Source organism: Brachyistius frenatus, unplaced genomic scaffold (assembly GCF_029030835.1).
Source record: "Brachyistius frenatus isolate BFR_SWC_R1_liver_20210118 unplaced genomic scaffold, ASM2903083v1 Contig_47, whole genome shotgun sequence".
Classification (NCBI taxonomy): Eukaryota; Metazoa; Chordata; class Actinopteri; family Embiotocidae; genus Brachyistius; species Brachyistius frenatus.
Genome location: NW_027210646.1, coordinates 1,976,210 through 2,000,430, shown reverse-complemented (window position 1 = coordinate 2,000,430; position 24,221 = coordinate 1,976,210). Strand labels below are relative to the sequence as shown.

Here is a 24,221-nt window from a genome sequence, read left to right as displayed (position 1 = left end):
ACATTATATCCATCTCTTGAACTTCCAAAAATCTTAATCATTTGTGAATGCGACTGGAGGTTGTTGAGTGGGTGAAAAATTATGATTCCAACTCAGTGACACAAAGTGCAAGTTTAGAGATGAGCTTGAATTGTTTTCTGACTTTTTCTGTTACGTCATTTTTACAAGCTGTCGAATTTATTTCAGTAGTTTCTATGGAGCTTTCCCATTTCTCCATTTCTGCCTCTACGCACTTGATGCTCATCTGCAGCTGCATGAGGGGGATGCCCGTGCACTATTTACATTAACTCTTTTGTACGACAGCGCAGAGCATTGCCACGTGAATAGGCTGATATTCCCCCCAAAAAAAATCCATCGGGGAATAGTGACTGTTTTCCTGCGGCATTCAACAGGAATAACTCATGGATCAGTCAATGTTGTTAAATGAGCCTGAGGAGAGGTGCTCATTAGCAAAAGGGCAGAAGTCACCTTACTCATCCTCAGGGCCACTGTCACTTATTGCTAACAGAGTAACTGTGTGTTGGTGGCATGCTAAACATCCCTGTATGATCAGATTCACCGGAGCAGTGAACCAGTGACAGAAATATAAGGTCTTTCTCCTGTTTTCATGACTGTGTCCCTCAAAGTGACTCCTGCCAGCCGGTTTGCTTTGTTCTCTGAAAAGTTGCCAGATCAATGCCGTGATTAAATGTTGATCACGCATCATGCAACCCTTTGGCTTGACATGATGTTACAGTCACTAATTGCAAGCTACATTCACCCAACTGTCCTCTGTTGTAGCATGACAGACGCCGAACAGCATTACAATCCCAGTGGACGTTCCTGAGCTATAAATAATATGGATCACATACATCTATGCAGGGACCCTCAAGCCTCAGTATACTCACTTTGATATGTAAATGTAATCTCTGCTATTCCCCCCCACCCGTGCCCTCGAGTTTGAGTAAGTGAAACAATTTTCTCAAGGCGTCTCAGGTTTGGAATACTCAAGCAGCCTTGGTTTCTGAAATCACATTTGCTCTTAAAGTTTAATCATCATCATTTTAAAATTTTAGACTTTATAGTTATTTATGTCATGAGTCAACAACCAGACTTCCAGAAACCAGCACCAGGTTCCCAAAGTGGACAAAGTGCATCAGTGCCGGTAATAAATGGACACTGTAAGGGCCTCCAACGTGCAACCTCCAATAAGACCGCTAAATTGAAGCAGCACTCCATCACTCAATTCTAAGTGGCCTGTAGGTTGTGACCTTCAACATACAAAGCTTGAATGTATGGCAGGGCTGCCTTTCAGAAGCCAGTGTTATCTAATGCGTGTACACAAAGAAGAGAAACCTGGCGTAAGAAGCTCAAAATCGGCGCCCCTGAGCAATGAAAAGATCTGAACATCAATGAACCTTTATGGTGAGTTTTGGATCTCAGCGTGCAAAGCAGATTTCCACCTCCTTCGTACCACAAAAAGGGATTTTTTTTTTCTTTTTTCTATCCAATAAACACAGTTTCAGACTGTGGCGGCATCTAAAGAAGGCTCGTATCTATCTTCAAAGCAAAGTGTGAGGCTGCTACCTCTTAGGTACTTGATAGTATTTGGTGTTTCAGGTATTTTGTCCACCCCTGCTCAGGCTCAGAGGTAAGACGTGTGGTTTTGAACCCTGCTCCTCTGGATTCACCAGGAAGTGATTAAAATGAGGTGTGATCAAAAAGGTAGAAGTCAGCAATTCTTCTGGGTCTTTCTTTCCCATTATATGCAGACTCTGCAATAATCTTACGGTCTGTCATGAGACCACATAACTTTTTCACTCTTGTTCTGCCTCCTCCCTCAAAGTGAAACCAAGTATCGCAACAGCTGTGCTATTTCTTGGGTTTATTTTTTATTTTTTTTATTTTTTATTTATTTATCTCCAGAGCAGAGATTTGTGGATAATTTACACTTTGGTTTCTTTTGCTCGTTGCCTGGTGAGTCAATAGAGAGTAAAGCAGAGTGACAGCCTCAGGGCCTTAACGCCATATGTACACTCTCAAATAAAATAAGATGATTCAGTGTCACAGATGATTTATAACAGACAACAGTTGCCAGATCTATTTTATGATTCTTTACTTGTTGTTACACGGAGGGTTTAGGAGCGCAACAAAGCAGCAGCTTCACTGCAATTGTGTGAATCACCTCAGGCAGTGTACAACCTACTTGTGGTTAGTTAGGCTCCTGTTTCTTCTGCCCTGTTTGAAAGTCATTGCCAACCCAAGTTAAACTAAACTATGTCCACCCGAGGCGAAGGAATATATCACACAACTCAATCAGGCAGATGGCTGCATATATTTAGTCTTCTGCTGTTGGTTTATTGGTGTGAAGTATGCATTGATGGTAGATATACATGTGTACATACACGTGTAATCGGATACAAAACAACAAACGTAAGCATCCTGGATAGTGATGGCTTCGAGCTCAGTGCTGGGCAAAAGATTTGTGTTGTGCCGATATCCAAATCCCTCATCTAATTAATGTTTACATAAGTTACTAACTCAATGCTGACAGGGGTCAAGGAGCTTGGGGAAGCCCACCTGAGTTGACAATCGGCTGTGTGGGAGTTGTATGCACAGCCCAGTGAGCTGAGAACATCAGTAGGGATTGAGAGGAGGAAAAAAACACACACTCTAATTAGAAAACACAGCTCGCAAACATCGGTCACAGAGCAATTCAATAATCAAATTGAAACTTCTTGGAGTGTAACCTGCGAGCTGTGATCAAAGAATATTTGTTCACCGCATCCTATCGAATTTAAGTGGCAGTAAAACGGGTTTTTTTTTTTTTGCATTGAGATAATATGTTTAAAAATAACTGAATTAAACAAGAATTACAGATTATAATGTAAAAGTGGAAACAACAATTAATACAGGTACTCAAATATAATGACCTAAGATTAAATTAATTTCTTCTTTTTGCAGAACACTGTTGCAGAAGAAAAAAAAAAAAAAAAGCCAAAGCAATCACAACCTTCTCCCATCACAGAGCACTTTGTGAGTTTTTAAAGGCTCTCTAATTTAATTGCAAGGAATCATAAAAGGCAATCTAAATTTCTGTCTCAACAGGGATAAGGCAACCAGGACAAACCTCACCTTTACTCAATGTGACATATTTTTTATTTTAGGGAACCTACTGTGGCATACAATGTCTCTATCAGCCAAATGACAGTCATCTCTACTTCGTACTGAGTAACCAAATGAAGAGTTTGTTGTAGGTTGGCACGGAGGTAAAAGTAATTGTGTAGTGAGAGGAACTTTCAATTTGCATGGAGGTTTAAAAACTATTTAAACTATTTTATTTTGTCTGTGCTACATCACAGAATGAATGACAATGAAAAGTGGAGATACAATAAAAGTCACATCTAAAGCCTACCATAGTATTACTGATCATGCTGCTGTTTGTCTAAGCTACTGTTTCCCAAAGTGTGGTGGTATGCGAGCCTCCACCCGGCCAGATCCAAAACTTTTTTTTATTTACTTTCATGTTTTTATAGTTAATAGTCATTACATAAACACATCACGTTACAGTGATGTAAAAATTAGTTGTTAACTGTTTAAATGTTTTGTCAATTTGCCTGTGCTCAGTCACATAGGGTGACGTCACTTCATGTCTGACTTAGTATAATGCTAACATTAGCATGGCACAGTTTGGATTCTGACTCCTTGATTTAAGCAAGTGGAACAAGTAATATTTTCAAATGTCAACAAGGTCTCCCAAAAAAAACAAGAAACAGAAAAAAATCTTGGATAAATGTTGGACCTGACAGGCCAGACGAACCTTTCCAGAGCAGTCCGACTCGGCAGTGGCGTCGCTTCTAGCGAGAGATGTAAGTATATCCTTTGATTTTGAAACAGTGGTCTTATATTGTTATTGAGCCTTTCTGGGACGATTGCATGGTTAGATAAGTGATTTTCATTTTATGAAAACATTTTTGGGTTTCTGCAGTAGGAAGTGGTAAATGGGAGATTTAGTTTGGTACATGGACTTAAAAGTTTGGGTACCTCTGGTCTGAGCTGATCAGCAGAGATTCACGAAGAGAATGACTGTTAAGGTGAACTGTCAAACACACACACTCATCATGGCAAAGATACAATTTTGAGGATACAGGAGAGGCTTTTCTTAAGATTAGGACGATGGCATAATGTGAATCTTACAACAAAGAGCAGATTTAGTGGTTGAGGCAGGATGTGGTAAGCGGCTTAGACTACATCTAGAGGTCAGTGTTAGCAAGCAAACTGTTAAATCTACAGATAGAGGTTATTTAATTCTCACAGAGGACTCAAAAGTATATAACGATGCTAAGACGAGCCAAAAGTAGGATCTGTAGTGGTAAAAATAGACTCTCAGAGAGGCAGATGAGCAATAAGATGCAGCACTTGGACAAAGGAAAACACAACAAGGCTTCAGCAATAGGCCCCCAATTGTAGTCTCAATGTATCATCAGCAGGACATCCTCAGGTCTGCCAAAGCAGCCGAAGCAGAGACGGTGGATAAACTCAAGGCCGTAAATAGAGAGAAGAACATGACGAGCTCAGGCAGGCGGCGGCTGTGTGAACACCAAGCGTATCCTCTGGGCTCAGACACAGCAGCACTAAAACATACCAGGATGCAAAGTTTTTCACAAGGTCAGTATGCTTGGCTGCATAACAAGAGCCTGGCAGCTGCAATTTAAAAGCACATAAACAGAAAGTTTTTTTTTTTTTTTTTTTTTTTTTTTTTTTTTTTTACCCTTTAGCAATACAGGCTGCTGTAAATAAACCTGAATTCGTAGAACTGGGAGGGAAATAATTTTCACTTCCTGGTCTAAAGTTCGGACAGCCAGGAGAGGCTACGGCCATTAGACAGATATCTTACATATTGCTGCTTTCCTGTAAAAGTGTGCGAAGAACAACTCCTCTTTTCAGCTTTGGGACAATATATCTTCAGCAAAAGGGATTTTAAATGTTGTCTCCTTTAACATGATGTGATTTTCACTTCTGGAAAGTGAAAATAAGCAACATTTTGTTTGCTGAAGTCAAACATTTCAGTTCTCAAGTGTGTGTGCAGTGTTGGTGCTGTCAGCTTATAACCCACCTGATATACTGTCTTGGCATCGCTGACATTAGCAGTGGATTTTAACCTATCACAGAGATATGACGACCAATAAGTAACCAAAAATGTACATACATTTTTATATAGATATGCCAGATATGAGTGAGATTATTTAGAAAGCTGGTTGCCATGAGATACTTCATTCACTGAAGAGCACTTATTAGCACAGTGCATATCTTGGTCACAATTATTTAATAATCAAGTTTAAAACAATCATTTAGAAAATACGCTTTGGTAGGTGAAAAGTAGAGGTAGATGAAAACTCAATACCACTATCTACAATAGTAAATATGAAGCCACTGCCGGCAGCCGGCTAGTTTAGCTCAGCACAGAGACTGGAAGAAGGGGGAAACAGCTAGCCTGTTCATGAGTAACAACATTTGCTTACCATCATCTCTAAAGTTTTGGTAATGTTTGAAAAAACATTTTATCTGTACAATTTACCTAAATTTGCAAGAGGGTTATGAGCTGGATATTTCTTGGGTGGGAACAATGGATCCGGCACGAGTCTCCACTGGTTTCCTGGCAACTGTTTTCTTATGTCTGGTTTTTAATGTCTGTCAAACTTTGCAATTTCCCAAAATATCAAAGTTTTCTTACCAAAACTGTTCGATATATTATGGCTGCCTTCCAATGGGGTGGTGTTTGTGTCCCCTGCTTGTGGTGCTGTGGACCTCGGAGCTTTCTTTAAGCCCCGAGTTCACTAGATGTAACGTGTTTGTTGAAGTTTTCAGAAATGGCGGAGGCCATGAAAGTTCATTATTTCTTCGATGGTAAGTTAATATAATGCAATTTTAGTCATATAGAGTTTATTAATTTGATAATACGACTGAGAAATGTGTTGATGTTCTCAGCAACCTAATCTTTTCCCTTCATCATTACTCCTTTGCATTTCCTTGTATTACTATTAGTCTCTGTAGCTTCAAGACTCGGACAAAAGGATTTTTTTTTTTGGCATCCATGTTGCTGAGCTGTAACCCTGAGCTCATCAGTTCCATTTAAAAGCAGCATGTAGCCTGTAGTTATATAGTTTAAATAGTGAATATTTTAAAATACATTGTCAGATCTTTTTTTTTTTAACTTCTTCAGTGATAATAGTGGTATCTTGTGCAGGGCTTATCTGTAATTTCCCAAGGCTTCTGATTGTGGAAAGGTACATTTTTGGAGATCATTGATTAAAACACGCTTAGCTTCAGTTGTGATCTTGCTTAGTATCCATAATGACGTACTTATTTCTATGTGCTTACTGCATAAGAGTGTGTTTTCTTTCATTAATAGCACCAGGGACAGTTACAGTACATCAGCTCCTCTGTATTGCTAAATGTTTGGATAACCTCCCATCATCACTGGATAAAGAGGGGGACAGTGAAGGTCAGTGCAGTTCCTGGCACCTCTCCTCTGTCTCACGGCTGCCTCTGCGTTACTCATCGCAAGAAACAATGTCACTCTTGTGTCATCCAATCACTCACACTGATGAATTTACCAGACAAGACCAGCTGGCTGGCCCACTGTACCTGCATCTTCCTCCTCTCGGTCGCCAACTTATGTGTTTCCGCTATCTCTAATCGTGAGGACCCCGACTGTACATTCACCCCCTCCCTTTCTCGGCAGGGTTAAGCCTGATGTTGAAAGGTTTCTGACAGAGAACAGCGCTTCAGATTAATGTGCGTATCTCTGCAGATTGAGTTATTACATTAGTTTTATTTGACTAGTTCAGCAGATTGATGCTGAGCTCTGGAAGCTTTTAAATTACAGCCACTCAATCGAATTAATCACAAAGAACAAGGTTCACTCAAAGATTCTCTGACACAGTTAATGCTCTCAGTGCTACAATATATTTATTAAAAACATATTATTCATTGTACAGTAACAAAAGCCAAACACAACAGGGACCTTTTAAATAGTCTCATAATTGTTTGCCATTTTTTAACTATTATCTTGAAAAGCTCAGTTTTGTTCTAGTTGTTCTTGGAAATTGTGTTTTGCTGAGTTTTCTGCAAAAATAGGATGAATCTCTTTCCTTTAACTGTTCTCAGATTTTTCCTGAGCGCTGCTGTCTGCTGTGATTGTCTCGTTTTTTAATATTGGCCTTCTGCCCACGGCGCAATGATCAGTGCCTGTTAGCTCCTCACTAAGGACCAGAGAGAAACCAAGGAGGGAACACTGACACTGGCTCAAATAATTACAGAGGAGAAAACTCACAGCCATCTTCTGATCTTAGCAGTAAAATAGAAAAAAAGCAAACAAAGAATGAGTCACTCTATTAACTCAGGGGTAAAAGCACAGATAATGAGGTCAGATACGTCCAGTCTTTGTTGGACAGACACTCTCCTAATTATCTTTCTGATATGATGAGAACCAAAACTCTTTCTGCACAAGGACTCTCAAACTACTTTTTGACCGAATTTGCTGCTCCTTCTTGATGTCCAGCACAGCTCAGTGCTACGTTCATCGTTGTCCTCATTCGACTATTTTAAATGCACTTTCTGAAAAACAACATTGCATTTCGCCCTGCTCAAACACATCTGATTTCACTGCATCTTCACTGGCTTGCATCCTGTCTAATGTGGTGGAGGACATCCATTATATGTGCTATGGGGCAAATGATCATCTGACAGGACTCGAGGGGGCGATTGATGCACGGCATGGGGAGGCGGCAGGACCCCAAGTTTGTACACACACACACTGAGCACACCAGGCTTTCTTGGAAACTGGCAACTTGCAGTTGATTCGATGAAGCTGTGAGCACTGAGTGACAAAAGCACATCTCTGATCTCTTATTGACAACGGTCAACAAGTTAATTCTTCACACGAACGATGTCAGATGTGCATTTTGCAATGTGTTGACTGCACTGGTCACTGTTGTGTGGTGATAGATGTGCATTTCTGTTATGACGCAGTCTTGGCTATCCTCATGTTGAACTGTAACTTACTGCAATGACTTTAGTCTCAGAAAAAAATAAATAAGATTAAGCAGGTTTGGTTGAAGAAAAGAAAAGAAGACAACACTGCCTCCACTCCACTGACAGTTTTCTCCCGTTAGCCCTCTGCTTGACGATAAATACATCTCACTTTTTCCAAAACTGTATCTTCAAAGCATTCTACTGGGAAGTTCTTTGCCATACACGTTAAAATATTAAGAGGAAAATGTATTACATAATAGCCGGCTGAACCATCTTAATCTGCATATCGGCAACTTCCTTGGTCTGATGAACTTGTTGCGGATCCTAACCCAGATAAAAAAAAAAAGGCTCTTATATAAACATATTCAAGTTCACCACTGATCGCTGTAAGCGGACCAATGTGACAGACATCCACAAAGACAGGAGGAAACCCGTTCAATCACTTCAGCCTTTATGCGTGTGATTGTTACATGGAATGAGGGTTGCTGCGTTGAAAGGAAGAAGACATTTTTAAGGTCGTTGACGCTGAGAGACAAGACAAGTTTAGAATGAAGAAATCTGTTTGAAAGGTTTTCTTTTCTCTGGCTGTCTTCTGTCAATTTGACCTGTGTGATGACTGTCAGTGTCCATATGATGTTTGTCAATCATTCTGAACGGAGGCATGAAGTTTTTCTGATCTCCTGCCACTGATCACGCTTTACGGCTGCATAACGATTTGACAGAATTACTGAAATATAAGTTATTCACATCTTGGCCACGAGGGTACATGGGGAAGACAGTATCAGCATTATATGTCCAGATTAAGGGGCATCTATAAGAGACAATTTTGGTCAAACTATCTTTAAAGAGCAAAGAAAATTGGGTTACAATTTTGGTAGAATAGCTCTGGCCTAGATTTCCCTTGAGACAACAATTTTTTATCACGGTCTAAAAGCGGACGTTGGCTGCATCATTTTCTGCCTTTGAGTAAAGCAGTATTCCTGTATGTCACGTATCACTGAAATCAAATTTGGCTTAATGACATGAGATGATACACGAGGCAGAACATTTAGTATTTCCTGAAACTCAGAGAACCTCTCATAGATCTAATCTTATGGACATTAAATAATAAAGGATAAAAATGACTTACTTCTACAGCACACCCAAGATCTTCAATACACTTTATTACAAGGTGCAATCTATATGATCAAGGAACATTTCAGTTTGACTACTGATACAGACATCCTGCATCAATGACGAATGAGATGAAGGGGAATTACTTTTCAAATCAAAGTCCAACAAAAAACATTTTCAACATTTAAGGATACGTGATTTTGAGCTATGAATCCATATGAAGACTCGTCATGTAGCCCGGAACTTAAAACATCTATCGTCCTTTCTCATTTAAGAATTTAAGATCTTTTTAGAAGATAAAGCAGAGGATATTCCATATTTCCCTCTTTTCTTATTAATCCCATGAAAGGTTCAAAACCAACAATAAATCAACAAGTATTACCTGTGTTTACTTGTGATATATATTATTCCTCTGGGCCGTAGGTGTCCTGAAGTTGATGAAAAATTAGAAGCACATAAAGCTCCACTGTTGCACATTAAAGGATGCCCCCCCTTTAAGATCCACATTTACACCATCCTGGTGCTGTAAACAGTAACATATCCTGGACAAATGCGACATTTACCCCAGTTTGAGTTACCTCCGCTGAAAACTACAGTGCCCAGCTGTTCTAGAGAATTATTGAGCCATCTATAAAAATGAAACTATGTGTCTGTGACCCATTTTAAAAGGTTTTTTGCCCTTATGGGAACAAACAAGCGGAGTGTCACAGACAGGGCAGAGGTGTCGTGCAACTAGTTTTTGGTGTTTCCATTTGATTAAAAAAAGCATTGAAAGTATCTTCTATCTAATTCATATAATTACCTTAAAAATAAAGAGGATGTTTTGTTTCCTTTTGTTCAGAATCGTGAATTTTTCCAGTTCAAATTTTACTAATAGAAAACAGGAGAATTAATATTGGGTAACATTTTATAATGGAGCTTTTAGTTCAAAATTTACTCTTTAATTAAATGAGAAGAAAATTGACTGTTCTCCCCTTTATACTTCTTTTCTGTTTTATTTCCCCGTACTGTATTCTGTAGCTACCCAGTATTTACAAAAATACTTGCAATAAATACCCTGTTGTGTCCCTTCATTTTTTTTTCCCCGCTTAACCTAAGTACAAGAAGAAGCAGGGACCAATAAGTATTTTACCTATACCAATGAATAACAATGTTTCCCATGTTTAAAAATACAATGCAAGTCATGGGCTGTATTATAAGTGTCATCAAATATTGTCTTCACATGCATTATTTCCCATTGACGCTAGATTGGTATAGACAGGACGGCGCTGTGGGGTTTTGCTGCATTATGAATGGGTTTGCTTCACACGTTCTCACATGGGCTATGGACAGTTAAGTTGCATGCAAACCATTGGAGAAGCCCAAGAAAGCCAGCTGCCTCATTTAATTATTCAAAAGGTGATCATTTCAAGATCTTCAGGCTTTTATATTTCACATGCTGAAACATGCATCAAAACAGCTCTTTTTTAAAAGTAGCTGAGGTGCACTGAGGAATTATTTAAGTTAACTGATCATCAGATTGCTTTTTGCATAATTAATTAATCTGTATAGCTCAAACACACTTGACTGAAGGGATCAAACATTTAAATGAATTACCCACACAACTAGTAGGCGGATTGTGTGAGAGTTCTGTGTGGTTTTGTGGTCAACTGTAAAACAAGAAAAGGGCATTTCTGTAAAATTTTCCATGTCTTTTTTTTTTGTAAAATGAAAGGGCAGGCTCTCACTTCTATTAGAGGTGTTTTTATAACAGGTTATATCACTGGACTATAAACCAGAAGGACACCTGAGCTACAGGACCGAGGTCAGGTGGTGGTCTAAGTGTGGAGCCCTGAGCTCTGCAGTCCCGGCGATCAAACTCTCTTAAACAGCAAGAGTGACTTTTAATAATTAAAACTGTGTTTGCCACAGTCAAGCAGAACACCAGTAGTATAAACACGGCTCAATCCACTGCAGAAAGCTTGTGATTATTAAGGAAGGGACAGTTCAGTAAGAAGCACTTGTCCTCTCCTTGTAACAGATCACAATTGGAAAGACATATGATCAATGAATCTGCTACCGTTGGGAATTTGTCCATTGGTTTGTGATTTGGTGAAATATTTTCTCATAAGCAGTTTACAGTGTCTGTAATAGAAATGTTACTCTAATTTTAGTTTTTTCAACCTGCACAAAAAGTTCAGAATCAAGGGTCATATTAAGGGACAACATCCCAATTTTCCAGGACAAATCATCAAAATTTGATCTAATCTAATCTGTTGAGACACTCGCTCTAATTGAGGAAACAAAGGGATAATAATGTAACCCCATGTCTCTTCCGGTGTGGCGTCACAGGAGAGGATTTCTCTTCCAGTGATCTGTTCGGGGACAGTGATTTGAAGATGAGGTGACGTGAGTTGACCACAAGCAGTCACTCTCTCATCTGGCAGTGTTTTCTATTTGTGTCAGCCAACATGTGTTTCTCATGATGGGACCTGACACCTCGTCTACAGCAGCACAGAGCATGAAGAGCGACAAAGTGGAGAGGTTACAGGAGAGACAGGTTCGCATTGACTGTAAAATTACACTCTAATCCACTAAAAAGTCTACAGATAATATGTGCGTTTTGGAAGATGGTACTTATTCTGAGGAAAACAAACACCTTGCACTCTATAACTGCATTTACAAAATCAAATTTCTCACATCAGCTATTTTTACTTGAGTGTACACTATTTGCTAAATCACTTTGACCTCTGTATATGCTGCACTGTATGTCTGGAACTTTTCCCCAAACTGAATGTCTTGGTGAAATGGATTTACTGTTAAGGATAAATGAAAAGAGTTTTTAGCAAATTTCTAAAGGTGATTTATCAAATATGCTGAGTTTATGCTAAATTGGGAAAGTGGTAACTTTTGTTCATCATTAACATGTTTCACCACAGGTGAATCCACAGTAGACTAGTCGTAGTTAGTTTGTGGTGTTGCACAATAGTTGCAGTGAGAGTGAAACAGACTGAAACAAACAAAGTTTCAAACTATTTAACATTCAAATAGCTTGTCTGATATTGGATTAAAATCTCTATCTTGAAAGCGTGGCTTGGCATTGGGCCCCTCTGGAGCGAGGTGGCCAAGGCACAGAGGGGCAGAGGTAGTGACGTACATATGTGCAGCAGCAATGAATCACTGGGAGACAATGACTCTCTCACAGCCTGAGGTGTTTGCAAATACACATTCACTAAATACAATGCATGTCAGCTAAACTGCATTAGTGTGGTGCAAAATGCCGAACCATAGTCAGTGCTGTAGATTGCACCAAAATGTACCCGTTGTACCTGCAACTATGTATTTCCAGTATGTTTCGTACCGATATATTGTTGCATTATGGCACCAAATTGCAGTCAAGAACGGTCACTGTAGGTCGGTATCTAATCAAGAATCTTTGTTATGCAAAGCACAAACAGTAATTGGACACAAGTCTGAAAATTAGGTGTGACTGAGGCAGACAAAAAACACAATTTAAAACTTGACTGAATATTATTCTTTAACTTCTGAGTAGAATCCAAGAAGAATTCTTAGAATCCAAGAACCTCTGCAATTATTTCCAACCAACTCATTCAAGTGAAAATGCCGGCAGGTGTGGCACCTATAGGCCTATTCTGAAAGCACAGAGGTAGACGCTCGTTCACGCGCGCGCACACTCACATATGACTCATCTCATCTAAACTAAAGCACTTTGTCAGAGGCGTCCATTCACGTTACACCCATGCAAGAACGCGCAGACTCAATCTCAGCTTGGAGCGCGACACTTATAGTGAGGGTGGCTATATAAATCCATTCAGCATCTAGGCTTTAAGTAACTATATACTTGTTTCTTCAAAGAAGTGAAGGAGGGCGGCATCTCGCCAACTACCTGGCAACCTACACGGCTGTACTGGACCTCCTCTAAAGACTGAAGGTATGAAAAGCTTGATTTATTTTTCCTATATTATGAGTTTGTCTACATGTCTTCTTTGGCATCTTACATTTTCTCATTTTTGGCACGTTTGGGATCTTAACTCTAAATACATTTTATGGATAAAATCTTGCGTTTTGGCTTACAGCAAATGTTCAAAGAAATGTATTCACAGATCACAAAATAGATTTTTGTCTTGGGTAATAGCACTGTATTTTATGCCCCGATCTTTTTTTCTTTTTTTTAATATAGTAAAGGGGGAAGTATAACGAGAGAATGCATTAATAAACTAAATTAAACTAAATTAAACTTCCACCTGCACTGAGCCAAAAATCGGAGCTTTCTTTGCGCGCAAATATTCCACATTACGGACCAATCTCACAAGACTCAATCGCATTATAAATAAGAGGTAGATGTGAATCAGAAACTATCTTACAACAACAAATAAAATGTGACACTAACAGTAATAGTTACCAACCCGTTACATTATTGCAATGCCTGTTTTACGTGCGTAAATGTAATTTTACGCAGCACATTTCACACACTAATGTGAGGAAAAATAAACATTTAAATAACGCAAAAAAATTTCCTTTTCTTTTCAGATTCCTGTTGATATCCTGACATGAAGCTCAATTTACTTGGAACCACCGTGATTCTGCTTGTTGCCTTCTTACCGCGCTACGAATGTCGGGCTATTGAAAGCCCTGGCGGTACCCTACGCGTCCCTGCTCCCCAAACCCAAAACTCCCAGCAGCAGCAGCAGTCTAGTCCCATTCTGGAGCGGCTTGGAGAGGAGTATTTCATCCGACTGGGCAACGGGGACTCTAATTCTTTCCCATCAACGTCCATGTATCCCGGCGGATCACCTGCCATCTACAACAGAGCATTACAACTCCAGCTGACGCGGCGTCTTTTACAGGGGAAAGTTGGGAACATCAGGGCGCTCATAAGCGGCATCGGAGACCGCGGGGACGAATGGATGGAGAGGGGAAGAAGGTCCGAGGACCCGCCGATATCACTGGATCTGACCTTCCACCTGCTACGGGAGATGATGGAGATGTCCAGGGCGGAACAGCTGGCGCAGCAAGCGCAAAATAACAGAAGAATGATGGAGCTCTTCGGGAAATGAAGACCTCTTTCCTGTCCGCCAAAGATATCCCTTCCCTTTCTTTTTCTTTCTCTCTCTTTCTCTTCTTTTGCATTTTTACCATCAGCACAAAACATGCTCTGTACAATATAGTGCTGCTTTATCACTCTATTGTTTATAGCTTTAACCTCAAACTATGGAGCATAAACGGGCTTGACTTATAATGAGCCGATTGTACCTTGCCATTTCAATGTTGGTGTCAAATCTGTAGAGTTATGCCGTTCTTCATATTTGAGATGAAATACTTTTGGTTAAGACATGAATTGCATTGACAAAATTGGCATTTTGTTTTAGATTATGAATCACTGTATTTATGATATTTATGTTTGTTAATAAACTTATGTGCAACCAGTCATTTTCTGTTGTGCAACAGAACGTCTTATATCTATATTTTTTAATAAAAAATTAAAAGCAATGCTTACACTTCTCTGTGGATATCCTTACACATTAGTTAATACTAACTCTCATTAAAAAAAACTGACTATTCCCAGTTAATTATTAAACAGATTAAAATACACTTTCCTAATGTTTCTTGTAATTTGCATTTTGAATCTTACTTTGAAGAAATTGAATACAGCCTTAAATTTAGAGGTTAAAAAAAAAAGGCAAACAGTTTGTTAGAGAGAGCACAAATGGCCATTGCATCCTGAGTCTTGCCTACACAGATATTGATTGATAGAGAAAGGTTTTTCTAACTGAATACAAAAATTGTATATGGTGTAACCATGGCATTGCTCTGGAACAAAGTCGTGGGTTAACACCATGCCTCCTCTCTCACACACACACACACACACACACACTGCAACAACAACAATCTGCAAAAGATGTGAACAAGCATGCTGTAAACGCACCTATACAGTAAACGTCCACACAGAAACCCTTTCCTCCAAACTCTTAAATTCTCAGGAGGCAATTCTCATTATATACCAACAAGAGGCTACCACAGACAGCTCAAAGGGGCACCACAGATAGCTAATGAGTGTGAAAGACACTGTGGGCCTGTATGTGTGTATATGTGAATGCTGATCCTTGACCCACAGTGTCAGGGTAAACTAAACAGGAGCTGTGGGTGTGAGTCATCCTATTCTGTTTGGCCCACGTAGCAACTTGGGGGCTTAGTGCTGCATTGAGCCCATTTGTAAAGGATCCAACTCCCTGCGAGATGGTGCGCAATAATTAGATGGGACTCAGTGGAAGACTACCTCAGTAGTGGAGTTACAGCAAGGTGAGACCATTGCAGGGCAGCAAAAAAGAAGACCACCAGCTTAAGAGCTACGCTGCAGTCTCTTATGCAGGCAGTATGAGGAGGGATATCATGACCATATACTAGAGAAGGATTTTATAACTGTCTGAAGCAGCTATAGAAGCGACACTAATGCAGGAATTCCTCTGACAGAAATAAATGAAACAGTCTGACAAAGATATAAAAAGAGTGAGAAAGAGAAAACTAAAACATATTTGTGCACAAACAAAAACACGAACTGGAATTTAGAGATGAAGCACAGTGACACGTGGTGTTAAGATGAAAGAGTATTAATATACTAAACTAAGATTTTGCACAGATCACTTTTAATATCACATAATATATTATGTATCATTAAAAATGGCAAATGTTTTTTTGACCGATAGGAAAATATACCTGTGTTACACAAAAAAAAGATTAGGACACATTATACAGGCAGTTGCGTGCAGGAAATACAGAAATGTCACAGTGATAGTTTTTTTTACTCCGCTACCCTTCTCATGAAGTTATATCAGTCATAAAAAAGTATACAACAGGAGGGAAAACCTGAGGCCTTCTTGTCATGCTATCTAATGATGCAGTTTAAGCAGCGAGTCGCTAAAGGTCAGCTGCATAAAAAATGTATGAGTATGTCTGAATTCTGGAAACAAGCTGCTGACACTCAGAGTCTGTCCGTCATTAAGGATGTCCAAAATGAAAAGGAAGAACCAACACATGTATCTAATCAGAGCAAACAAAATTAGATCAGTGTATGCAGTGATGCACGCTATCACTATCACAACAAGAGAGAGAAGTGAAGTGAAAGTTCTGTCTCCTTCCTTTAGATCTACTTCCGCAACTCAGGCTTTCCCTTTGGCGCAGGTCTAAATTTGTCTCACCGTTCCCTAATCCGAGGGAAAATGTGTCACAATTGACCTGAAATCAACATCTAGGAGCAACAATTATCCTGCTCCTGGTTTACGTGCTGTCTGAGCTGGCAGGTGACGGCTAGGTCGAGGCAGTGCTCTTGGCTGCGCTGGGGGAGGAGCTTATCTGCTGGGGGTCGGAAGGTTGGACGGAGGTGACTGAAACGGCACCACCTCCAGAAACAGTCTGAGCCCCGTCTCCCGCCTCAGCACCTGCCTCGGCATCGTCATCCTCTTCATCTTCGTCTTCATCATCTGTACAAGAAGTAAGGTACAAGGAAGTAAAACTGAGACTGAGGTATAAGTCGTAAATTTGCAGCCATGATCAGAGTCTGTGCCGTCACCTTCGATGAAGTCAATGCTACACAGGGCCTTTCTCTCTTTCTGAAACTCGACGTTGTAATGATCCATATTCTCGTAGCCACGCTCAACTTTATCCAAGTGGGCTGTGCCGGATGCTTCTTCAATCCTGAGAGCAGAAGGTGCAAACATCATATATACAGGAAAAATCCAGCCTCACATATAAGTCACATTTACATGGAGCCTGGTAGTCTAATTAAAATTGTTTTTAAAGTCCAAACAGAATAAAAGTGCTCCACATAAACACCTCAGTCAGAATTGAAAGGCCAAAACCAATTGAAATGTCAGTTGGTTGCAGAGTGGTGGTTTGAATCTTTTCGAAGATGAATACGAGTGGACGCAAGTTTCTCCTCCACTTCCAAAACCTGCCAGCTTACGAGCAGAACTGGCCCACAGCTGAGATTTTTGGGACAAAAACTCTTAAAAGAACTGAACATTATTGGACACCTAAACGCATCGCAAAGTACCATCACACAAGAAGGCCCTCTGTTTCTCTCCTTTTCATTCCTTCCAGTAGGAGCAAGCATGTCGCTTCAACAACACAAAACCAGCAACTACTGTGCTAAATGGGCAATAGATCTCCATCTTCAGGCAGCTGATCAAACACGTGATGTATTCCCTCATCATGTAAACGGACTTTATTAGATCACATCCCACGTAAACAGTTGACCTGGAATCTTCAATTAGAATGAAAATCGTGTGACTGTAACTGCAGTAGCTGCAGAAGCTGCAGTTACAGTCACACGACAGTAGCTGTCAAGGTAACACTTTCTAAATAGATTCAATCTGTTTAGCACGTTCCACAAGTCATTTCAGGATGCCATAGCTAAAGATAATGATTCGCAACATTTCACAGAATTACTTTCCACCACCACCACAGACAAGGTGTGACCTTGTTATTTTAGGGTTGTGGTTTTATGCGTAGGTGCAGATGTAAATCTGGTTAATCATTCACAAGAATATAAAAAAAGCATTTATAAAAGAATGTACTCACTTTTTGAGGAGAGGCTTTGTGTTCTGAAAAATACGAGAAAAAAACAATTCAACTCTATGTATGCGTAACATATTGATAACTGTAATTAATTTATGTGGAGTTTATGCCAAAATTTGGAACCCCACTTGGTATTAGCTCTGACCTGTAGGAATAAAGCCATCTCCGGCTCCTCCATCGTCTGGATCCCCATCTCCACGATCTTACAGCTTTCCTCCAGATGGTCTCCATATTTGCTGGTCAGGCCCCGGATGTAGTTCACCTTCTCTTCCTGTTCGGCGGTCACCCTCTGACTCATCTCCCTCTTCTTCTCCTCCAGGATAGAGTAGAGCTGGTCAAACTTCTCACACACCAGATTCTTCTGTCTGCGACCATTCTCCTGTCCATGAATGAGCGAGAAAAAGAAGGTGACACGCACCTAGATAAGCAAAGATTGTACATTCCTCAAGTCCATCCATATGAACCATTTATCAAGGTGCGAGAAATGTGTGCCAAAATAATTCTAGGGTACAACAGTGTTTAGAAACCAAAGAAAATAAGTTAACAGTTTTTGTTGTTAGTGTATGATTCGGTAAATACTGTAAACTACACATAATGCTGTTAGTCTATCTTCTGTTAATTCTGTAGTGCCATGTGTGCAGATAGGACGGTGAAGCTCGTTCTTCATGTCCGTCCTGAGTGATGCCACTGAGGGGAACACACGGGGGACCGCAGCCTCTCTACTACGTCAAACTGTGGCACGTGAACCATTGGAAATCGGTCTGTTCTCCCCCCATCGATTACGCTGCTTGTTTTTCTGTCAATTCTAGTGGGACGGAGGCACAAAGGGGTGCTCTGCCTTGTGCAAGACGAAGCAACACAGAAGAGAGAGTAAGGTAGACTGTGGCATCAAAACATAATTTTTCCTCTCACCGCCTCTCTGTCTAAATCTCAGACTGATAAAAGCATAGAGAGACGCGAGGACACATTACATCTGTTTAAACATCTGTACAGGTGCATTAGTGTGTGCACAGAGCGAGGCTTGCTGCGTGAGTGAGCGACCAGGCACTGTACCAGTCGGACACTGACCTCTATGGCATGACAGGCTTCCTCTAGCTGACTAATGATGCCTTGCATCCTGTCGTTGTTACCAACCATCATGGCAATCCCGTCACTCAGCTCCGTCTAGGACGCAAGGAAAGGACCGAGTGAGGCAAATTTATAATAAACATAGTAAAACATATTTACGTTGTGAAAAGTTACAAATCAAGACATTTAGTCATCTATTTCTCGTGTTGTCAGAGCTGACAGTATTCACAGCCTCTGTGACTATTTCAGGCCTCACCTTCTTTGTCTGGAAGATGCTGCTGATAGGCGCCACCTCACAGTCTTTGTGGGCTCCGAAGACTTTACACATGGAGCATGTGGGCACGCCGTGGGTTACACAGTAAATGTTGATCTTTTCTTCCTTGTGAACATCGCACATGGGCATCTCTTCCTTTCTCTCTGGTTCTGGCTTGCTGCTGTTGAGGTGCAATGAAAACAGTAGTATCTTCCCGTCACGCTGCACATTTTGACGCATATTGATGTGACATGTAATGTCACTTTGATAATGTCACTGTTATGCATCTCAGCAGTTTATTGATGATCCATTATTCTTGCCTTTCGAATACACATGGACTGTCAGCAGTGTAATCAATACATCGCCATTACACTGAGTAGTATACAGGTGTGGGTGTACATCACCTATGTGTGATTTCTTTTACTTTAAAGGTATTATGAATAGCTCACACTTACATTGTCAGCACAATTTGTCCAATTTAAGTGAATTGTCAATAAGATATTCCATTTAATTGTCTATGACAATGCCGCACAATCTTGATCCAGTAGGAGGCTGAGCATCCTGAGTGCATGAGTTGAGGCGTTGTGGATTAAATGTCATACATGCCTTTTGCTATCCAGTCAGCTGCTGGATAAATCATCTGTGGAGATGACTGCTGCTAGAAATGTCCTGTCATCTCAGAAACCACCGGCACTGAGGTCAAACCAGAAACAGGTACTCTTCCTGCCATTACACTGTTTATCCCTTTTCCTCCTTGACTATCTCTATTCAGTACCCTTAAGAGAGGCTTGGACTGATAAACAAAGCCTCTCTCTGGTTAAAGTGGGGAAGACTTCCTTTGATTTTGTGTTATACACAGATCGACTAAATGCATGTCTGATCTGTCTCACCTGCTGGACTCCTGTTTGAACATGTCAATGATATTCTCAACCAGTAGGTTCCTCTGCAGGCCATAAACACCGTGCCTGTCCAGGACCACCTCATGTCTGCAGGATGGGCATCGGAAACGGCCACCAGATGTCAACGATCCACTCCTCGTTGGAAGATACGGATTTGAAGACTGTAAAGCATCACAATTATAACCCTAAATTCGGAGTAATGGCGGGGTTTTGATGCACAAATTCATTCAATTCTTTTACTCAACAGTTATGAATTGGTAATCCAATGGATTAACATAATTCAAAAAGGGGAACCCCATCATCAGAACTCCAAACTGGCTCACAGTGGTTCACAAGTGAACTTCCATTTATGCAGAGACTGACACTCATGAACAACTAAGTATAAGTATTAAAACATACGCTATTTACAATTACTTATTGCATCAATAATGTACAACATACAAATGTTCATTTATGATTTGTGACAAACGATGTTGAAAACTCTACACTTTAAAATTAAACTACCTTCAATTTAACATACAGACAGAGAGAGAGACTAGTTGGATCCTAATTAGGCTCCATATAAAAATGTAGGCCAGTACATAAAAATATCAATGGTGTAAATGACAGAGCTGCAGATGCTAATAGAGCTATAACAGCAGGGTTCCTCGAGTTTACACACAGGCTACTTTTCTCTTCATACTAAAATGATCAGTGGGATTTGTTAAATTGCTTACCTGGAAAACATCATTGGCACACTTTCTGCACAGGTTGTGCTGGCAAGGCAGGATGACGACAGGCTTTGTAAATATTTCCAGGCATATGGGACAAATCAGTTGTTTCTCCAGGTTGTCCATGGTATTAATGGGTGTACACCACTACCAAAACCTAATGAAACAAGACGCGTATACGTGAAAAGTTTAGAAAAACTTAAAAGTTCCTTTAAAAAAACAAACAAAAAAACAACAACAACAAAAAAACCAATCCACATCGGGCCCAGCGTCAGGCTGAGGAGCGGGCCTGTTGCTCTTGTGCTGAAGGGAGTAAGCTCCTATCTCGCTGGTGTCAGCTCTGTTTTTAGCAGCTACTGCTGTCACGTCAAAGGTTGCCACTTTTACCTTGCCCATATTTGAAACTGAGCAGGGCGGTACTGAACAGCTGCCTCCACTGCTATCTGGGGTGACTGGGCCCTGTGTGTCAGGAGGGAGGTGGGGACTTTGCATCACACCGACATGATAGAAGGATGTCAAGGCTGCCGATGATATATGAATTTAAGTAAAGTTTCCTGTCAGCAACAACTTAGTCCTACACGTGATTTGCGGTGACAGCGGGCAGCTTCCGGTGACAGCGGGCAGCTTCCGGTGGTAGCGGGCGGCACCACGTTGAACTTCGAGGCTGCAGACTCTCCTCCAGCGGGACAATAAAAAGGTTTGTTAAAACACCAAGTCTAACCACATAAGTGGGCTCCGTGTTTCACCTAGCATTAAAACACGTTTGCTGTCTTTTAAAAAAAAATAAAAAATAAAACTCTGAAATTGCCATTTTTGTTTTGTTTTGTTTTGTTCCGCCAAGTTTTAATTGCACCTGGACGGCAGTTATGCAAGCTAGCTTGACATTACCACACGTGGCAGTTAAGTTTTGTCACCTCGGCCCTACAGGTGTAGCTGTGAAGTAAATTAAGTCCAAAGGAGCTCCACCGGGACAATTTGTGACGATTAAATCTCAAGGTTGTTTGTGTAACCTTGTCCACCGAAAGCAAATCGCTTTGGACAATACCAGGCATTGAACTCGCTACCTCTCACACAGGATAACCGAAAGTCTCCCTCGCTACAGCTACTTTAACAAGGCGACATAACGCGTCGTGCGTAGCGCCACCTAGCGGCGACAGGTCGCACTCTGGCCCGTGATATAACCTTTGGTATTCGTGTCGTGACATGTCTATAAACTAGTAACGGCCGATTTCCATTCCGTACTCATGTCCCTTCGATAGCTCAGTTGGTAGAGCGGAGGACTGTAGCGGTTACATGGTAATCCTTAGGTCGCTGGTTCGAATCCGGCTCGAAGGAGGCTCACTTTTTTCCCCCCATTTATTCTATATATCTACATCCTATTATTGTGTAAAATGCTATTTTGTCATTCGTTCTTATTTTATTATTATTTTATTTTTTACTGTGCTTAGTTATAAACTTACACTAAAATGTAATATGATTGCACTGATCAGCTCGTGTTTTACTAGAATGCTTACTGAATATTTGACGATGAACATGCGCAACAGTTTCTTCATTTTTGCTCTTACTATTCATTTTTATTCTAAAAATAATGAAAATGTGTATATTTTAGATAATAAAAACAGTATAAGAAAGGAAAGCAACCTCTGCGTGTTTCAAGTTGGAGCGCTCCCAACCACTATGTTTTCACACAACAAGCAAGTAGGTGGTGTAAAGGGTTTCCTGTTTTACATTGTCGGACAAGAGTTTGAGGTTATAAATGATCAGCCCCGCTTTGATTGAAGTGGATGTCATGTCAGTAAGTTCACTGCATACTCTGCATGGTAAATGGTAAAACGATCACACCTGCAAGCACTCTGTTCAAAAGGGACTTTAAAGGTGATGGCTTAGTGTCTGATTTGCTTGCCACTAGTGATCAAAACAAACCTTATTATTTGCTTCGACTGTGAAATGGCTTATAACTGTGCTGCGAGCACATTTCGACGGATGACTCAGAGACAATAACTAGCAGTTGTTTGGAGGACTGTAGCAAGACATCACACACTAATAAAGTCTTGTTTATAATGGATGACATTTTCCTGTGTTGTTGCACAATTGCAATTGTCTGTCCAGTGATTCTCATTAGCACTACATTTATTGAATCATGAATTGAAACATCTGACCTGTAGTGACTAGTGTGTCATCTCGTAAGTGCTGTAATGTATTTGGAAACATGTACTAGATCTAAATGTCCTCACAAGAATGAACGCATGAAGGAAATCCATCCAAGTAATGACATTTTGCTACATCTTGAAGGAAATATTGATTAATTAAGAGCGCCATCGTTTTTCTTTCTGTTTCATTGTCATGAACAACCAACGTGCACACTCTTAAAATGTGACAGAAATGTATTGTTTGCCCTCTAACCAGAGAGCACGGAGGATGTGTTCATTTCTTTTTCTGCACATAATGTTCATCTGTAGTTCAACTAAATTTCCATCACTGACCTATTCAGTATCTGCTGCTAATGTCAACAAATACAATGTTTTGGGAGGGTGTGAGCTAATTATATTGCATTTAGGAGACTATAGCAGTGTGTCAGTACTTCATCAAAACGTTTAAAATTTCAAGTAAATGTAAAGTATGTTTAACCATGATCTAATTGACTTGTATCAAAGAAAGCATGGCATAGGATCCTTATAGTTCTAGCAGCTTGTGACCTAACTAGGCAAACTGACTTTTTTCTTTCTTTCATATGACTCATATGATATGACATCGATATGACATTTGCCTGCCTTACACCTCTAGTAGTGATATGCACACAGTGCTTTTCACACAGTAACATCAGACTCAATGAGTCACATTTTAAACATCGTGGACAGACATTATCACTGAAAATGTATGAATATGTCTTCCCCCACCCCGTCTGATTTGTCTCTCTGTGTTTCAGCTGGTGTCCATCCAGGAACACCAGACAGGTAAGTTGGGAAACCGCTGCTGTAAGCACATACAAACACCTTAAAGGTGAGAATTATGTCTTGAAACCTTCATATCCAAATCTTAACTGTTAAATGTCTCCCTTGTGACTTTTGTCTTTTAATAATATGCATGTGTATGTTTCACCCACTGTCACCCTTCTGATTATGTGCTTTTCCTGTGATGTACTACAAAGGATGTTTTTTGTCATTAAGTGATGCTGTGGGCCCCACTTTATTCCCTTTTAATCAGTAATCTTTAAAAAGGCTGAACTAGTATGATTACATATTCATTAACAGCGAGCTAGGAGTGCTCAGACGCTCACCATTTGGATGAATTCAAATGAGATCAATTAAGAAGATGCTCTGGGTTATGTCTTTGTGATTGAAGGGAATTCATAATTTTCAAGCCATTACTGTCTGACTCATAATATTGCAGCGCCTGTTGGTTAAAAATTGAATAAAGATTGACAAATTAAGAGCAGTATTGAGATTTCTTGGAAATGAAAGGCCAACATGAATGCCAGACAGTGTTGCTTTTGAGGCTAAAAGCTGCCAGTTTAAAGAGCACAGTGTGAGACTTGTGTTCCTCTATTTTGCTCAGTGGAGGTGCGTGATGCTTTGAGTATACAGTAAA

The 24,221-nt window shown here is 40.3% G+C and overlaps 2 protein-coding genes and 1 non-coding gene across 3 annotated transcripts; 2 read left to right on the top strand and 1 right to left on the bottom strand.

Moving 5' to 3' along the window:
* Positions 1–12,867: 12,867 nt before the first annotated feature.
* crhb (corticotropin releasing hormone b) lies at positions 12,868–14,604 on the top strand. Its single transcript, XM_069703465.1, has 2 exons — positions 12,868–13,060; positions 13,660–14,604. The coding sequence occupies exon 2, from the start codon at positions 13,680–13,682 to the stop codon at positions 14,184–14,186; it is 507 nt and encodes a 168-aa protein (XP_069559566.1). The 5' UTR covers positions 12,868–13,060; positions 13,660–13,679; the 3' UTR covers positions 14,187–14,604.
* Positions 14,605–15,766: 1,162 nt separating this feature from the next.
* On the bottom strand, positions 15,767–20,870 carry trim55b (tripartite motif containing 55b). The gene is made up of 8 exons (XM_069703646.1): positions 20,640–20,870; positions 19,915–20,084; positions 19,028–19,205; positions 18,772–18,867; positions 17,849–18,082; positions 17,707–17,729; positions 16,697–16,821; positions 15,767–16,607 (listed from the first exon to the last, which is right to left on the bottom strand). Exons 1-8 carry the CDS (start codon positions 20,757–20,759, stop codon positions 16,435–16,437), a joined length of 1,119 nt encoding a protein of 372 aa, XP_069559747.1. The 5' UTR covers positions 20,760–20,870; the 3' UTR covers positions 15,767–16,434.
* A 1,012-nt stretch (positions 20,871–21,882) lies between these two features.
* On the top strand, positions 21,883–21,968 carry trnay-gua (transfer RNA tyrosine (anticodon GUA)). Its single transcript is given in 2 exon segments — positions 21,883–21,919; positions 21,933–21,968. It is a non-coding gene; the product is annotated as a tRNA-Tyr (tRNA).
* The last annotated feature ends 2,253 nt before the right edge of the window (positions 21,969–24,221 follow it).

Excerpts from the sequence above, each read along its gene's own strand:
- crhb (XM_069703465.1), top strand. The coding sequence starts at position 13,680 with ATGAAGCTCAATTTACTTGGAACCACCGTGATTCTGCTTGTTGCCTTC.
- trim55b (XM_069703646.1), bottom strand. The coding sequence starts at position 20,759 with ATGGACAACCTGGAGAAACAACTGATTTGTCCCATATGCCTGGAAATA. Across the intron at positions 18,868-19,027 it reads GCATCTTCCAGACAAAGAAG|ACGGAGCTGAGTGACGGGAT; the intron begins GTGAGGCCTGAA and ends CTTGCGTCCTAG. Across the intron at positions 17,730-17,848 it reads AGATGGCTTTATTCCTACAG|AACACAAAGCCTCTCCTCAA; the intron begins GTCAGAGCTAAT and ends CGTATTTTTCAG.